The sequence below is a fragment of the Oncorhynchus kisutch genome, linkage group LG7 (genome assembly GCF_002021735.2).
Source record: "Oncorhynchus kisutch isolate 150728-3 linkage group LG7, Okis_V2, whole genome shotgun sequence".
In the NCBI taxonomy this organism is placed as follows: Eukaryota; Metazoa; Chordata; class Actinopteri; order Salmoniformes; family Salmonidae; genus Oncorhynchus; species Oncorhynchus kisutch.
In genome coordinates, this window is record NC_034180.2 from 40905255 (window position 1) to 40924325 (window position 19071).

Sequence of the window (19071 nt, forward strand, 5' to 3'; positions counted from 1 at the left end):
AATGAGGCTCAGGGAAATAAATTAAACATGGAGTTTTCATTAAATTAACACCGATCTATTCAACATACAGTGGTGATTTAAAAATACAATTACAAAGACTGGATGGGGCCTTTAAGGATTCCAGCTTTAACACCCCAATACACTAGTGAAGACTGCTTTTGTAAAGACGACTTAGAAATTGCACTTCAACCGACATTGGTTGAAATTCAAATGAATGTGTACGTTTCTGCACCACCTCTGCCCGCAACCTGGAATTTCTTGCAAACGAAACAGCACTCAAAGCTCACTAAATTAAATGTATCACACACACACACAAATCAGCTTTTAGGGACACTCAAGGCCAGAGGGACAAAAGTGAAGAAAAATAAATTCAGGGTTAAAGAGCATTTAATAATTTTATGAATGTTTGGTACAAAAACCATACAAATTATTCATAGTAGATTACTATTGAGCTGCATAGGAAATCATATATTATAACCACATGGAATGTTCGATTAAACTGTCATTAATAAAAAATTATCTGTTAAGCCAAATCAGTTTTGTATAGCATAAGTTTAAGCATAACAATATTTAGCTATAATAACTACATCAACCACTAACATTGAATTGGTTCAATAGCTTTGACTACTGCATGATGTTTTCTGGTGTTTCTTTTAAGTTACAAAGTTCTGCAAAGTCCTTCTTGCAGTCCGAGCAACAGTAAAGTTTTCTCCAGAGTGAACACGCTTGTGTTCTTTTAATACTGAAAAGATATTTCAACATTCAAGGTAGTGGTAGGACTTCTCTCCAGTCTGCACACACCAATGTTGCACTAGGTGAATAATTTGCCACAGTCAGAGCAGCGGTGTGGTTTTATTCCAGTGTGTTGTATCGGATGACACTTCAAATTAGAGGACTGGGGAAAACACTTCCCACAGTCTTTACACATGTAAGGCTTCTCACCACTGTGAACCCTGTAATGCATTTTCAACTGACGTGATAATGCAAAACCCTTTCCACAACCAAGACATTTCAGACTTGTCTCCAGGATGCAAATACTTATGACTTCAGGCCTGCTGTGATGACATTTTTACCACAGTTGGAGCATTGGAACCGTTTTTCGCCAATAGGCTTGGGTGTGTGTTTGGTTTTCCAAACCGGCCACAGGAATAAGGCTGATCGTCTCTATGGAATACCAAGTCCACCTTCAAGCGAGATTTTGAAATAAATAACATTCCACATTCAGAGCAGCATTACAGTTTCTCCCTAGTATGCATGCGCTGGTGGGTCCATAAGTTAGCCAGTTGGGAAAACGTTTTCCCACAGTCAGAGCAACTGTACGGTTTCTCTCCACTGTGCACTCTATTGTGTGTTTTTAGAAGAAACGTGGATATAAATCTCTTCCCACAGACAGTGCAGTGGTGGGGCTTCTCTCCTGTGTGTGACATTTTGTGTAACCTTAATCCTCCTTTGGAGGCAAAGGTCTTCTTACACTGACCACATGCTACTCTTTCTCCAGTATGCGTGTGCTCATGCTTTCTCAAGTCTCCCAGGCCCTTGAACTTCTTCTCACACTTAGAGCAGTGGTAAGGTCTCTCTCCCGTATGCACCCTTGTATGACCAGTAATTTCATGCAAGGTTTTGAAGCTCTTGTCACAATGAATGCAGTTATAAGGTTTCTCCCCAGTGTGTATTCGCATGTGCCTCACCAAGGGACCTGAAGAGGAGAAGGTTGCATCACAGAAAGTGCAGTGGTAGGGCCTCTCTCCAGTGTGTATCCGCATGTGTACCACAAGATGTGCCTTTATGGTAAAGCCCTTCCCACAATGAGAGCATGGAAAAGGTCTTTCACCAGTATGTGACCGCTGGTGTGCTTTTACAGAGGATGCTGCAGAAAATCTCTTTCCACAGTCAGGGCAAGAGTAAGGCTTCTCTCCAGAATGAATGCGCTGGTGTATTTTAAGATTACTGAGACTGGAGAATGTTGTCCCACAGTCACGACACTGGTAAGGTTTCTCTCCAGTGTGCGTCCTCTGATGAGACTTTAAACTTGAAGCTGACTTGAATCTCTTATTACAGGCTGCACAGTGGTAGGGCTTCTCTCCAGTATGATTCATTTGATGATACTTCAGGCCCGCTGATGAGCTGAAACTCATCTCACAATCAGGGCAAGAATAAGGTTTTTCTCCATTATGAGTAAGCTGGTGAGATTTCAATGCCTCGGATCTGGCAAATCCTTGCCCACAGTCAGAGCACTGGTATGGCTTCTCACCAGTATGGATTCTTCTGTGTCTTTTCATAAGTCCTGCCGTAGTGAAGCCTCTCCCACAGTCAGGACAGGGGTATCGCTTCTCAGCGGTATGAGTTCGCCGATGTTTATTCAGACAACGTTGTGTTATAAAGTTCTTTCCACAGTCAGGGCAGCTAAAGGGTTTTTCTCCCATGTGTCTTAGCTGATGTTCTCGTAGGCTTCCCATGTGCTTAAAATTCTTCCCACATTCAGAGCACGAGTAAGGTTTCTCTCCCGTATGAACTGTCCGATGAACTCTCAAAGCACTTAAGATAGAAAAGTACTTTCCACAGTCAGAGCAGTGGTAGGACTTTCCTTTGTGCACTTTCTGATGATTCCTTAGATCTTTATAATTACTAAAACTCTTCCCACACTGTTTACAGTGGTGCATCTTAATCGTGAAAAATGTTTGTTGTTGTTTAGGCTTTACTGATGTAGAAGAGCTCTTTCTGTTCTTCGGCTGTATGCGGCTAGGGCTCCGTCCTGTGTGATTGAAACAGTCTTGGGTTAGATAAAAGAACAGATCAATGTCTTAGGAAGTTTAATTAAAGACAGATTAATCAAGAAAATCAAGCCATGTCGATTAATCCAAAACTGTATTAGGATATTTAAATCTGACAGTATTTAGTCCAGGATTAAAGAGAAATTGGTTTTCAACGTCATCATCATCTCCAGCACAATACCAGTTAACATGTGAAAACGGCACATTTCTAAGTTTTGTAGAGAAGTTCTACCCCGGTGACATCAAAGGTTAAGACACTTCTACCTAAGGACACTCAAAGCAATTAATAAATTGTTTATCGGAATGCTAACGAGGTCACAGTCAAACTTAGATACATAAAGTCCCGTTCTGAAGTGAGCTCTCCAAAGGCGTTCCCTATATACAGCTACATAAAAACCAACCAACATGATTTATTGGGTCCTACATGAGACTGGCTCCATCTCCTCTTAACTTAAAGAACATATTCTGTGCATTCTGCAAAATGGTCCTAAAGACCCCCCCCCCCCCTCCTCCTCATCATATCTTTACCAAGCACAAATAGGAACCAAGGATTGTTTAAAAAGACAAGATTAACATTTTCAAGACTGTCTCTTCACACAAGAACATTTCCTTCACAACTTGCCAAACACCATGAGATTTGCGATGATGTGGGGAGCAGGAAAATACCCTCCCTTGGGCTAGAAACTTGTTGCAGGATTTGAAAAGCACTTTTAATCTTACCTTATGTCACAGAGAAGCATTTTTGGGGGAGTCTTATCTTTTTAACCACAAACACCTTTCTCATATGAAGACATTGGTTTGTTGGTGCTGGAATTGATCAAAGCAGGTTAAAAAGTGGAGTCTCTGTCCTTTAATCTGTGTCCATGAAAGAGGCCTACAGTGACCAACAATTTGTTGCAAAAACATGTTACTATATATTAGGGCTGGGCAGTATACAGTATTTTATGATACTGTATTGATACAGGGACCGGTTTGGGTTTTTACATTACCTTCTATACCGGAATTTGAATGTTTGGTTTGTTAAATGTGATACGCCAGGTGTTATATCAATTTTTATAGTTGACTTCGCTACTTGAGTCATGTCTCTTCGCTCTTTCTCTTCTTGCCACTTTCCACACATACCTAGCCACGCCCCCTGTCACTCAAGGAGCACATTTGATGTTCTTCAGCAACAAGACATTTGCATGCAGTCTGCATGGTCAATGCAGCACATGCAACAATGTTGATGACAACAATGCTGTTTTCACTTTGCTTCTTAATATAAATCCACTAACATTCTATAGACATACCTCCAACCTACCTGACACCCCAGACCCACTCCAATTTGCTTACCGCCCCAATAGGTCCACAGACGACGCAATCGCCATCACACTGCCCTAACCCATCTGGACAAGAGAAATACCTATGTAAGAATAATGTTAATCGATTACAGCTCAGCATTTAACACCATAGTACCCTCCAAACTCATCATTAAGCTTGAGACCCTGGGTCTCGACCCGATGAGATAAGATAGTAGTTACTAACAATTGGATACCACGAAATTGGGGAGAAAAGGGGGTAAAATACAAAAAAATAAACACAAATAAATGTACATTTCTCACCCATCTATACACAACCACAAAGTGAACAAATGTTTAGAAATATTTGCAAATTGATTGAAAATTAAATACAGAAATATCTCATTATATTAATAGTCCCACCCCTTTGCCATGACACTCCATACTGAGCTCAGGTGCATCCAATTTCCTTTGATCATCCTTGAGATGTCACTACAACTTGGAGTCCACCAACTCAAATTGTTTGAAGATGATTTAGAAAGGAACTGGTCTATATAAAGTTCGACAGTTGACAGTCCATGTCAGAGCAGAAACTATACCATGAAGTCCAAGGAACGGTCTGTCGATCTCCGAGATAGAATTGTGACGAGTAATATCTGGGGAAGGGTAGAAAACAATGTTGAGTGTTGAATGTTTACAAGAGCATGGTGGTCTTCGTCATATGGAACTACCCAGACTCTGCCTAGAGCTGACCGTCCGACCAAACTGAGCAACAAGGACCTTGGTCAGGGAGGTGACCAAGAACCCAATGACCAGTGTTCCTTGGCTGATATGGGAGAAACTGCCAGAAGTACAATAGTCTCTACAGCACTTCACCAATCTGGGCTTTATGGGAGAGTGGCCAGACGGAAGCCACTCCTGAGTAAAAGGCACATGACAGCACGTCAGGAGTTTGCAAAAAGGCACGAGAGACAGATCATAAGGCAAAAGATTATATGGTCTGATGAGAGACAACTTGTACTTTTTCGGCCTGAATGCAAAGCGCTACGTCTGGAGAAAACCAGGCACAGCTCATCAACCGTCTAACACCATCCCTACCGTGAAACATGGCGGTGGCAGCATCATACTATGGGGATGCTTTTCAGCAGCATGGACTGGGAGACTGGTAAGGAAAAAGGGGACAATGAAGGGGGCCAATTACAGGCAAATCCTTGTTAACCTGCTTCAAAGGGCAAACTATCTTAGACTGGGGTGAAGATTTACATTCCAGCAGGACAATGACCCCATGTAGCCAAAGCAACAGTGTAATAGCTTCAGAACAATATACAGAAAATGCTGAATATGTCAAGGGGTATGGATACTTTCTGAAGGCACTGTATTATGAAGGATACAACCTTCTGTCTCTTGTAACAGATATTGCAGTTGCACAAGTCCCTACACATCACATTAAAGAAAACTATCTGCGTTGTGTGATGTAGGCTAATCTTTATAGTTGCTGCCATAGAAGCCACCAGCCAGACTTGCCTCCTTCTATAGCCAATGTTTGCAATGATGTCTGTATCTTGCCTGTGTTTGATATGCTTCCAGGATACATGCATGTAGCTCCCCATAAAAAAACTGTTTAAACCACACACAGGCCCAATAACTGCTACTTCGCCTTTCAATGATCACGAAATACAGTGGTTGCTCCTTTAAAAGTTGCCATACTGCAGCACACAATGCAGGCTGCTGCAGCATTCTGTGGCATGTTGTCAGCCATTTTTTCTGTAAAAGCAAGTTAGTCTAGTTTGACCACCAGATAGCATCTGAGAAGCATTTGAGTCATCCAAATAGGCATTAGCAGAGAACTTAAAAGCTTTTTTGTAATAACATAGTACAGTTGAAGTCGGAAGTTCACATACACCTTAGCCAAATACATTTGAACTCAGTTTTTCACAACTCCTGACATTTAATCCTAGTAAACATTCCCTGTCTTAGTTCAGTTAGGATCACCACTTTATTTTAAGAATGTGAAATGTCATTAGAATAGTAGAGAATTATTCATTTCAGCTTTTATTTCTTTCATCACATTCCCAAGTGGGTCAGAAGTTTATACACTCAATTAGTATTTGGTAGCATTGCCTTTAAATTGTTTAACTTGGGTCAAATGTTTTGGGTAGCTTCCACAAGCTTCCCACAATAAGTTGGGTGAATTTTGTCCCATTCCTCATGACATGGCTGGTGTAACTGAGTCAGATTTGTAAGCCTCATTGCTCGCACATGCTTTTTCAGTTCTGCCCACAATTTTTTTTTAGGATTGAGGTCAGGGCTTTGTGATAGCAACTCCAATACCTTGACTTTGTTGTCCTTAAGACAATTTGACAAATTTGGAAGTATGCTTGGGGTCATTTTGCCCATTTGGGACCAAGCTTTAACTTCCCGACTGATGTCTTCAGATGTTGTGTCAATATATCCACAATTTTCCTCATGATGCCATCTATTTTGTGAAGTGCACCAGTCCTTCCTGCAGCAAAGCACCCCCACAACATGATTTTTCCACCCCCGTGCTTCACGGTTGGGATGGTGTTCTTCGGTTTGCAAGCCTCCCCATTTCTCCTCCAAACATAACGATAGTCATTATGGTCAAATAGTTATATTTTTGTTTCATCAGACCAGAGGACATTTTTCCAAAAAGTACGATCTTTGTCCCCATGTGCAGTTGCAAACCGTAGTCTGGCTTTTTTATAGCGGTTTTGGAGTAGTGGCTTCTTCCTTGTGGCCTTTCAGTGGCCTTTCAGGTTATGTCGATATAGGACTCATTTTACTGTGGATGTAGATACTTTAGTACCAGTTTCCTCCAGCATCTTCACAAGGTCCTTTGCTGTTGTACTGGGATTTATTTGCACTTTTCGCACCAATGTACGTTCATCTCTAGGAGACAGAACGCATCTCCCCCTGCGCGGTATGACGGCTGCGTAGTTATATGGTGTTTATACTTGATTACTATTGTTTGTACAGATTAACGTGGTACCTTCAGGCTTTTGGAAATTGCTCCCAAGGATGAACCAGACTTGTGGAGGTCTTGGCTGATTTCTTTTGCCTTGAAATACATCCACAGGTACACCTCCAATTGACTCAAATGATGTCAATTAGCCTATCAGAAGCTTCTAAAGCCACGACATCATATTCTGGAATTTTCCAAGCTGTTTAAAGGCACAGTCAACTTATTGTATGTAAACTTCTGACCCACTGGAATTGTGATACAGTGAATTAAAAGTGAAATCTGACTGTAAACAATTTTTGGAAAAATTACTTGTGTCATGTCATGCAAAGTAGATGTCCTAACCGACTTGCCAAAACTATAATTTGTTTACATACACCTAAGTGTATGTAAACTTCCGACTTCAACGGTCTATGGGATTAAGAAATTTGGCTTAATTAATTTGATTCATATTATGGTGTTTCTATTCCGAGAAAAACGAAACCCTCGGGGGTTTCCTTTAGGATGGCATGGAAAATATGGTGCTGTACAACGTGACGGTCAGGAGAAAGCTACATCATAATAGGATTCTGAATTGTTTGCCATCAGACAACTTTGTTCCAATATTTCTGTAAATCAGTGATATTTATTCCATAGTAATTCGTTATGGATCCATAACTAAATCAACATCTGCATTTTGAGTTTAGAATTATTTTATTAACGAAATCATAAAGAAGCTTATGAAGAAATACAGTACTGTACAGTATATGCTTTTACATTTGGAAGCATTTAAAGCATTTTGAAGATAAGCCACCTGCATTTATTTATTAGGCTACTGTGCAGTGTGACAAGTAAACATAGCCTTCAGTACATACTGTAGTAAACATGGGAAAGTGCCTAATTCCTTACATAAGGGAGAGCAGGCCATGTCCAGACTTTCTCGGTGACCTCAAGTACTCATTAACTCTGTCTTTAATGCCAGTCATGGACAGAAACTTCTGAGACAGTATTAATGAACACCCGGAGGTTCACTAGTAAGCCATATTTGCCTTGGGATCCATCCCAGTTTTCTGTGCCCACTCGTGGTCTCCCTCTTCGGTTACACATCCTTGGAATAGCAGAACAGCATAACGGCACCAGCCACTGTTCACCTATCGATTGCACTGCGGATAATGCCAGTTTGTTTTTAAAATGTAACCTTTGTTTAAACTAGGCAAGTCAGGTAAGAACAAATTCTTATTTACAACTGTCTACCCTGGCCAAACCCGGATAACGCTGGGTCAATTGTTCACCACCTTATGCCAATCCCAATCACGGTCGGATGTGATACAGCCTGTATTCGAACCAGGGACTGTAGTAAAGCCTCTTGCACCGAGATGCAGTGCCTTAGACCGCTGCGCCACTCAGGAGCCATGACCAATTAATATATATTTTTCCCCCAGAACATTAACCACCTGTAGGTAGATGTGGAAAGGTAGATACAAATGATTTGTTGCAGGTTGGGGAGGTCACACCTAGTTCGGCTATTAGACAGTTCTTTAGTAAAGGTTGAAAAAAGCTTGTGAAAAACGAATAATAATACTTTTCCCCCTTTCCACATGTTAAAGATTCCAATTGATAGTGTTTTTAGCCAGTCGGCCACAACCCCAATTAATACATTTGGGCACAGTCGATAGCGTGCTGTACTTCAGACCAGAATGTTGAGGGTTTGAAACCGGACGCAAAACGAATTTGTCCAACGATAACAGCCCGTGATGTATGGGCATAATCGGAGTTTGACTACCGTCAAACTCAAACATCAAGCATATCACATGTCAAGGGATGACTACAACAAACATCAAGCATATCACATGTCAAGGGATGACTACAACACAAACCCAGCTACCTGGGGGGTGAACATTGTAACATTCTAGCAATAGGGTCTTGGAGTAGAGTCTGGATATGCAAAATTATACACACTTACATGCTGTGATCACAACATTCCAAGATCAGAATGACAGTTTTATCGCAGCGATTCAATATAAGTGGATAAAGCTAAATGATTACATCCTACAAGGTTTTTCAATCCCGTTGTGAAGTATTCAACAATACAGTTGGTTTGTCTACACAGAGGCAAAGGAGTTCATCTGAATACAAGGTCATTCAATATCTGATGACTTGCTTGTTGTTTTTGCTGTATGTGTTATCACTGGCGGGGATGTAGACAGTATAGGCCTATTCTCAGAACATCTTCTTTAGAATCTTGCTTATGTTGCAATACTGTTACGACACTTAAGGGCATTTTTATCAATGATGACTAATTATGTATACATTTCAATCAGGACTGACTAATCAGAATACTATTATGTTACTGTATATGTACTAATCAGAATACTATCATGTTACTGTATATGTATGAATTTTCTTTTTAATCTTAGTACTGAATATAATATTTGCAAATATAATCAAGATTTAGAACAATGACTGTTTGTACCATGGTAGAAATTAATTAACTCATGGCCAGTCTGGCTAGAAGGCTTATCTACACAAGCATGGTCTTGGCTCGGTCATATATTATCTTAAATAGGGAGAGACATGTGAGAACCATACAGCCATTGTACTACAGCAGAGATGACATGGGCTAGTACTGAAACTAATGACGTCATTTTCAGTTTATAACCTTTGGTAAAATGTGTAATGGGCAGTACTCTCGTGAATAAAAGCTGCTGTTTGACTTTAAGACTGGGCTCTGTCCATTTCTATAAAATAAGGGTCATACAAATCCTTATGAATTGACAGTGTTTAATTTTAATTGGGTGTTAAAACATGGAGGAATTAAATTCCTGTAACAGACACCAAAGCTTGTACAAACATGTTGATCACAGGACCGTAGCCAGGGTCTGAGTTTTAGTGAGGTCCAAATATAGATATTTAAGTTAAAGCTCATTTACTGCATTTCTATACAATTTAAAAACTCAAATGCTTTCTGTTCCCAGAAAAATGTGAACAAATAAGTTTGCTTTACAGATTTACAGCTATTTTCCTGAAAATCTACACATTTTGCCATGACTTACACCATGTTAATATGATATCTTAGTGAGAATGACTAACAAAATTAAATGGGGGGCCCCTTTGGAGGTCAGTGCCCTGGGTGCCCAGCCAGTAATTCGGCCATGATTACAACAAGGTAAGATAGCTTTTAAAAAATTTTAACAGACATGGACTAATTGAGTGACTGTCAGTGAGCGACATAAGAGGAAAACCGCTGATGCACTACCAAGTTTCAAAATTGCACTTTGTGTATTCTACTATTCTAACTATCAACAGTAAGTTGAGACCCCAACAGTTCCCCCAAAACTATGTATTAGATTTTTTATTCAGAAAAATGACTGAGGTCCAGACATTGGTTTCCTCATATGTAGCTACAGCCCTGGTTGAGCATGTATTTTGTGTATAGCTGCATCTAGCCTAACACGCACACCACACTGGCCACGTTGAGTCACCGAGAGTTGCTAAATAAATGTGCACATACATCAAATCATTTTACACACACTGCTAACATGCATTAATGAGCATCTTCATAGCCATAGCTTGGTTCTATTGGAGATGCACCACAAGTCCCCTCCTTACTGGATATCAGGAAGATACAAACCCACATGGGTTTAACTAACTAAAAACTAGGTTTGCCTTTTTATCTGTGGGATTAAATTCAGAGCGAAGGAACACACTTGTGTGACTCCTGGTAAGATCTCTACAAAGAACCAGCTAATAAGTGGACCACATGCATGTCAGATAAAATAACTATGTTCCTTAACTCTTCTTGAACTGCACTGTTGGACTGCAGCTGTTAGCAGCTGTATCGATCTGCCCCTAAATTAATATATTTGATTCACAATCGATTTTGGTAATTTAACGTGCGTGTCATGATTAGAGCTCAACCGATTAATCGGAATGGCCAATTAATTAGGGCCGATTTCATTAGGGGCGATTTCATAACAATCGGTAATTGGCATTTATGGACACCAATCATGGCATTGCACTCCACGAGGAGACTGCGTAGCAGGCTGACTTACCTGTTATGTGAGTGCAGCAAGGAGCCAAGGTAAGGTGCTAGCTAGCATTAAACGTATCTTATAAAAAAACAATCAATCTTAACATTATCACTAGTTAACTACACATTGTTGATAATTTTACTAGTTTATCTAGCATGTCCTGCGTTGCGGCGTCTGTTCATTTATCATTGAATCACAGCGTACTTCGCCAAACGGGTGATTTAACAAGCGCATTCGCGAAAAAAAGCACTGTCGTTGCACCAATGTGTACCTAACTAACCATAAACATCAACATCTTTCTTAAAATCAATACACAAGTGTATATTTTTAAACCTGTATATTTAGTTAATATTGCCTGCTAACATGAATTTGTTTTAACTAGGGAAATTGTGTCACTTCTCTTGCATTCTATGCAACAGAGTCAGGGTATATGCAGCAGTTTGAGCCGCCTGGCTCGTTGCGAACTGTGTGAAGACCATTTCTTTCTAACAAACACAGCCATCTTCGCCAAACGGGCGATGATTTAACAAAAGCGCATTTGCGAAAAAAGCACAATCGTTGCACGAATGTACCTAACCATAAACATCAATGCCTTTCTTAAACCTACATATTTAGTTAAAAGAAATTCAGGTTATCAGGCAATATTAAACTAGGGAAATTGTGTCACTTCTCTTGCGTTCATTGCACGTAGAGTCAGGGTATATGCAACAGTTTAGGCCGCCTGGCTTGTTGCGAACTAATTTGCCAGAATTTTACGTAATTATGGCATAACAGTGAAGGTTGTGCAATGTAACAGCAATATTTAGACTTATGGATGCCACAGAACGGTTGGGGCGGATGAATCAGAATTAGTTGGGTAACATAGATAATTAAGATGTTTTAGTTGCATAATATGTTTATGTGAGATACTTGTCATTAGAATGTATCCCTTTGGACTCTAGTGTTGGCAGTTGCACTTTTCCCTCAGCTAGGGCTCAGTCAATTGGGGCCCAGAGAGGGGAGAGGTCAGGCTTGTCTTTCACATATCCCTGGTGCTATGCAGAATATCAGAAAGGGAGAAGACAGAATGGAATATTGTCTTCATATGTGAATGTGTCTTTACCTTTTCTTAAACCATGTGAAGGGAAGGCGTGATTAATGCGGAACCAATTACTTGTCTCCACAATGTCTGTGCGCAAGTCACTCCCCTCAGTGAGCTTGTCCAGGAGTGGGGTCAAGAGGGGGTTTACTTGAGAATCTAAAGTTGACAATTGATATATGCATTGGATTAGTTGGTGTTTTTGTACTATGAAGTACCAGGAACGAGATTAGAACCTCATTCTTAGGGACCAAACTAAATGATAATGTATATTGAATGGTATCTGGCTATAGGATACTCCTCTCTCAAGTAAAAGTCTTTCTTTGTGAACAGTTCCTAAATATCTGTGGTTTGTCGTGTCAAAGGGGGGTGGATCTTTGCTATAAAAGATCTCAGTAGCCATTGTGTTGACACTCAACGGTTCATTAGAAATGGCAAATCGTTGAAAGTCAAGTGCTAATGCAGATGTAGTTTAAGTATAACTGACTGGTGTGTGACGTTTGTCTCTCTCATGTGGTAATACGGTTCCGTATTTCACTGAAATAAACATTGTTTTTTTACAATGATAAGTCATTGATATGGTCAAATCCGGAAAATAAGGCACATTTCTGTGTGTTATTATATTATAATTAAGTCTATGATTTGATAGAGCAGTCTGACTGAGCGGTGGTAGGCAGCACCAGGCTCATAAGCATTAATTCAAACAGCACTTTACTGCGTTTGCCAGCAGCTCTTCGCAATGCTTCAAGCATTGCGCTGTTTATGACTTCAAGCCTATCAACTCCCGAGATTAGGCTGGCAATACTAAAGTACCTATTAGAATATCCAATAGTCAAAGGAATATGAAATACAAATGGTATAGAGAGAACGGTTGGGGCGGATGAATCAGAATTAGTTGGGTAACATAGGCCGTCATTGAAAATAAGAATTTGTTCTTAACAGACTTGCCTAGTTAAATAAAGGTTAAAAAAAGTATATAAAAAAATTAGTCCTATTATAACTACAACCTAAAACTTCTTACCTGGGAATATTGAAGACTCATGTTAAAAGGAACCACCAGCTTTCATATGTTCTCATGTTCTGAGCAAGAGACTAAAACGTTCGCTTTTTTTACATGGCACATAACGCACTTACTTTCTTCTGTTTTTGCATTATTTAAACCAAATTGAACATGTTCATTATTTATTTGAGACTAAATTGATTTTATTGATGTATTATATTAAATTAAAATAAAAAAGTGTTCATTGTTCATTCAGTATTGTTGTAATTATCATTATTACAAATATATATATTTAAAAAATCTGCCCATTAATAGGCACCGGCTTTTTTTGGTCCTCCAATAATCGGTATCGGCGTTGAAAAATCATAATCGGTCGACCTCTAGTCATGATCATGTCTGATGGGGACAGACAGAATGTGCACGATGACACGCGCATGTCGACATGCCTTTTGTGTACAACATTCATCGTCGATCAAGGAGGGGGAGGAAGTGGCAGCGAAGCACGAACAGCCCCCGAGCAACAGCTACGTAGGTAGCGGAGTAGGCAGCAGCTACGTTAAAAAATAAAATCCTGCACAGAAATCTCAGTATCTTTAACCACGGAACCTTCGGGTTCCAGGAAAATCTGAAAAAATAGTCGTAGAAAAAACGGTAATGATCCGATGACTTCAAATCAAAGCAATGGAAGAATACAATGAAATCTGTTAACTCTTATTATATCTTCTCAAATTAAGGCACATAAATGCTTTCCAAGCACTTTTCTCAGAATTGTTATAAAGAACACAACTTAAAACAGAATACCCCAAATATATATATATATTTTGACCCAGTTTGGCACATTGAATTGGCTGCTTTTTACACTACTTCATAACAAATACACTTACCAAGAGGAATTGAAGCCTCAAATCCATTCTCCTCTCTTTCACATTGTCTGAAACGGTCTCCCAGTAAATTCCTGCAGTCCTCCAGTATCACTGAAACCTTTCTAAGAGTCGGCAGGGGCGGTTTGTCTTTTGCGTGATGGGGCGGAGTTATGCTGAAGTTGTCCTTACAATCCTGGAGTGAAGAGCGGGAAAAACATTTACTGTAAGTAATCTACAGCGCTCCGGAATCATTTGGACTGTATACTCCTGTAGAGAATGGAGACACCAAAAGCACAGCAGGTATATTTCATACTGTACATAAACTTATTGTGAAAGTATCATTCAAAGAGGATTATATTCATTCAGATGAGATGTCAGGGCTAACCATGCAGATGGAAAGACGTCTCATTGTGTCCGTGCCATTATGGCATCTGTGACAGCATGGGCAGCGCCATTAAGGCCATCTCCATTTTAAAGTATTACATTTTCTTCACAATTGGCTGATCCCTTCTGATGACCTGGTTAGACAACCTAACTTAGCAGGCGTAAAAGAAATGCCTGAAACTAGATCCCCCCCCACATTCTGGTCTTGATGAGAATAAAATAACTGTCGGGATGATCTCTTCTGCAATGTTCAACCAATCCAGTAAATGTGGAGTCAGAGATAATATTGTCGCCTTGTTAAAGTCCAAAAACAGTAGTCGCGTCACAGGGTCTCTTCCATTTCCCTGAAAACCGGAACACTTGGTTGTTGACGACCAACAGGGTAGGTTAGACATGACTAACAGGGTCACCAGGAGGGATCAGCCAATGAAGTTGGAAGTCCCACCCAGTTGACGACATTAAAACAGTGGAAGCCCTCAATAGATAGCAATAGTAATGGTGTCTTTTTGTAGGCACCAACTCCGCCATTGTTCGTTGGACAAAGCCTATGGGGAGGGTTTTGGGATAAACAGCTAAAACAATCTGAGGTTAACAGAGAATTAAAATCTCTTATACTTTTAGTTCTATGAGATAATATCAGTCAGTTAACATGACCTTTATGAATTATGAAGCCTGTGCTTTTCTTGATTACATAAATGCTTCAACATGTAAAACAAGTGATGTATGAGATCATCTTCATCAGATAACATCACTTGTTTTAAATTTTGAAGCATTTATGTAATAAAAAAAAGCACAGGCTTCATAATTCATAAAGGTCATGTTAACTGACTGATATTATCCCATAGAACAAAACATAAGATCTTCTAAACGTCTTACCGTTTACATTACATTGGGCACAAAGCAAAGTATTCTGACGCCTTGACTTTTTCCACATTTTGTTAGGTTACAGCCTTATTCTAAAATGATTTTTTTTTTATCCCTAAAGCTAAAATAGGTTTTTAGAAAAGTTTGCAAAAAATATATACTCTTTACTCAATACTTTGTTGAAGAACCTTTCACAGCGATTACAGCTTCGAGTCGAGTCTTCCTGGGTAGGAAGCAACAAGCTTGGCACACCAGTATTTGGGGAGTTTCTCCCATTCTTCTCTGCAGATCCTCTCAAGCTCTGTCAGGTTGGATGGGGAGCTGCACAGCTATTTTCAGGTCTCTCCAGAGATGTTCGATAGGGTTCAAGTCCAGGCTCTGGCTGGGCCACTCAAGAACAGTCAGACTTGTCCCAAAGCCACTTCTGCGTTGGCTTGGCTTTGAGCTTACAGCCGTTGTCCTGTTGGAAGTTGAACATTCACCCCAGTCTGAGGCCCTGAGCGCTCTGGAGCAGGTTACCATCAAGGATCTCTGTACTTTGCTCAGTTCATCTTTCCCTCGACCCAGACTAGTCTTCCCAGTCCCTGCCGCAGAAAAACATCCCCACCGCATGGTGCTGCCACCAACATGCTTCACTGTAGAGATGTTGCCAGGTTTCCTCCAGACGTGACACTTGGAAATCAGGCCAAAGAGTTCAATCTTGGTTTCATCTGACCAAAGAATCTTGTTTGTCATGGTCTGAGAGTCCTTTAGGTGCATTTTGGCAAACTCCAAACGGGCGGTCATGTGCCTTTTACTGAGGAGTGGCTTCTGTCTGGCCACTCTACCATAAAGGCCTGGTTGGTAGAGTGCTGCAGAGACTGTTGTCCTTCTGTGGAGATGGGAGAAACTTCAAGAGGAACTCTGGAGCTCTGTCAGTGATCATCAGGTTGTTGGTCACCTCCCTGACCAAGGCCCTCATTGGTTCCAAACTTTATCAATTTAAGAATGACGGAGTCAACTGTGTTCTTGAGGACCTTCAATGCTGCAGGAATGTTTTGGTAACCTTCCCCAGATCTGTGGCTCGACACAATCCTGTCTCGGAGCTCTATGGACAATTCCTTCTACCTCATGGCTTGGTTTTTCTCTGACATGCACTGTCAACTGTGGGGCAATATGTGTGCCTTTCCAAATCATGTCCAATCAATTGAATTTACCACAGACGGACACCAAAGCAAGTTTAAGAAACATCTCAAGGATCAATGGAAACAGGATGCACCTGAGCTCAATTTCAAGTCTCAAAGCAAAGGGTCTGAATACTTAGGTAAATAAGGTATTTCTGTTTTGTCATTTTTTATCAATATGCAAAAAATTTAAATTAAACTGTTTTTGCTTTGTCATCATGGGGTATTGTGTATAGATTGATGAGGAACATGTTTTATTCAATCAATTTTAGAATAAAACTAACGTAACAAAATGCGAAAATGTCATGGGGTCTGAATACTTTCCGAATTCACTGTATATAGAGTCTACAGACCTGACTGAGTACTACCCACCCCAATTCGATTTCAGCACAAATATTTTTTCCTGAAACAGTGCTATATTTGTACCATAGTGTCCCATATTTTAACAACAGTGAAAGGCCGGCAACACCCTGTATTATTCAGAGCCCCGTGAAATGACCATGTATACACTGAACAAAATTATAAACTTAACATGTAAAATGTTGGTCCCATGTTTCATGAGCTGAAATAAAACATGTGATGTGTTCCATACACACAAAAATCTGTTTACATCCCTGTTAGTGAGCATTTCTCCTCCAAGATAATCCATCCATCTGACAGGTGTGGCAAATCAAGAAGCTGATTAACCAGCATGATCATTACACAGGTGCACCTTGTGCTGGGGACAATAAAAGGCCACTCTAAAATATGCAATTTGTCACACAACAATGCCATAGATGTTTTAAAGGAGCGTGCAATTGACTTGCAGACTACAGGAATGTCCACCAGAGCTGTTGCCAGAGAATTTTATGTTAATTTATCTACCATAAGCCACCTCCGTCGTCATTTTAGAGAATTTGGTACTAAGTCCAACTGGCCGCAAAACCTCCGACCTCGTATAACCAAGCCAGTCCAGGACCTCCACATCCGGCTTCTTCACCTGCGGGATAGTCAGAGACCAGTCACCCGAACAGCTGATGAAACTGTGGGTTTGGACAACCATTGAATTTCTGAACAAACTATCAGAAAACGTCTCAAGGAAGTGCATCTGCATACTCATCGTCCTCACCAGGTTCTTGACCTGACTGCAGTTTGGCGTCGTAACCGGCTTCACTGGGCAAATGCTCACCTTCGATGGCCACTGGCACACTGGAGAAGTGTGCTCTTCACAGATGAATCCCAGTTTCAACTGTACCGGGCAGATGGCAGACAGAGTGTACGGAGTTGTGTGGGCTAGCGGTTTGCTGATGTCAACGTTGTGAACAGAGTGCCCCATGGTGGCAGTGAGGTTATGGTATGGGCAGGCATAAGCCAATATGTATTCCATATACAATGATTAGCATTGGGGGCATTTATTTGACCATGGAAGATGTCCTAAACCCCAAATTTAATGCAAATGTCACTTAATGTCACTTAAATATGAACAAATATTAATAATAATAATAATAATTAATAACAATTACTTTACATGTATCATAAATAAATACAGGTTAATTATACTTTTCTACTATTACGTGGGGGACTTATATTGGGCCAATTTCTGAAATTCCGTAACCCGGAATTACTTTTTTTAGTGTTGCGGACGCAACGCTGATGTGATTAGCACTACTTACATTAGCCTTGGAGAAAACGGAATCTTTGGAGTCTCTGTCCTGAAACGCCCCATTCATCAGCCTATACAGGAATCCTAGTGCAGTGTTCTCCTGTTGGAGAAAATATGTATTAGTTAAAAGCATCATAACAAACAAGATAAAGGAAAACATCAAAATTGCCACAGAGTAGCACGATCAAACCCTCACTGATGATAGGACATCTCCATTTAGAATGATAAAAAAGGCTAATTCGTTTTTTTGTTGAAAAATGAAATCATTATGACATAAGTCGATACAATTATGCACTTCTGCAATACGCAACCAATTGCACACATATCATACAAGAAGCCAACAGTCAGCCAAGTGAAAACAGCCGCGTGGCTAGCTGCATCCCACAACAAACACAATTAGTTGGTAATCCTGCACGAGCGTTCAAACACTACGCGGTATTTTATTGTGATGAGGCACATAAAACGATAATTTTTATGTACTTAAAAAAAAAACATTCTAACTGATTTTATCTTTAAAGTTTGCTGAGTGGAAACGTACCTCAAAGACAGGTTTCACTTCTGACGCCATCGTAGCATGAACAGAAGCTTCTCATCCTCTCTCTTTGCTAGTGTGTGCAGTGAGTAGCTGGTGCATCGCAATATCGCCCTCTGTCCGTACGGGAGTATAATGACATCTGGGAGTCACAAAATACATTTCCTTAAGAGATTCTATTATCCTCATGAAGTGGTCATGCTACACAATTTTAGGCCAAACTCATCCCGAATTATTCACAGAAAATCATGTGATCCAACAAAATCAAAGTGGGATACGACAAAAGTTTTTAAACATTCAGATAGCAACATGATAATCGTGCATTTTAAACATACAGTGCCTTCGGAAAGTATTCACACCACTTTAATTTTTCCACATTTTGTTACGTTACAGCCTTAATCTATTTTTTATTTATTATTCCCTCATCAATCTACACACAATACTCCATAATGACAAAGCAAAATCAGTTTATTTATTTTTTGCTAATTAATCATTAGTTTTCAGATC

At 40.1% G+C, this 19071-nt stretch overlaps 1 protein-coding gene across 2 annotated transcripts; it reads right to left on the bottom strand.

The window, feature by feature from the left end:
- Positions 1–369: 369 nt before the first annotated feature.
- LOC109894621 (gastrula zinc finger protein XlCGF57.1) lies at positions 370–18699 on the bottom strand. Of its 2 annotated transcripts, XM_031829114.1 has the most exons (5): positions 18571–18699; positions 18043–18132; positions 14001–14172; positions 12141–12275; positions 370–2752 (listed from the first exon to the last, which is right to left on the bottom strand). In XM_031829114.1, the coding sequence occupies exons 1-5, from the start codon at positions 18598–18600 to the stop codon at positions 1233–1235; spliced, it is 1947 nt and encodes a 648-aa protein (XP_031684974.1). In that variant the 5' UTR covers positions 18601–18699; the 3' UTR covers positions 370–1232. The 2 variants fall into 2 exon arrangements, with proteins under 2 accessions (XP_031684974.1, XP_020343824.1); XM_020488235.2 differs by lacking the exon at positions 12141–12275.
- Between the last annotated feature and the right edge of the window lie 372 nt (positions 18700–19071).

What these genes read in the sequence shown, in the direction of transcription:
- LOC109894621 (XM_031829114.1), bottom strand. Translation starts at nt 18,600, where the DNA reads ATGGCGTCAGAAGTGAAACCTGTCTTTGAG. An exon ending in AAGTGAAACCTGTCTTTGAG is followed by an intron (nt 18,133 to 18,570) that starts GTACGTTTCCAC and finishes TTTCTCCAACAG; the next exon opens with GAGAACACTGCACTAGGATT. An exon ending in TTCACATGGTTTAAGAAAAG is followed by an intron (nt 2,753 to 12,140) that starts GTAAAGACACAT and finishes TCAATCACACAG; the next exon opens with GACGGAGCCCTAGCCGCATA.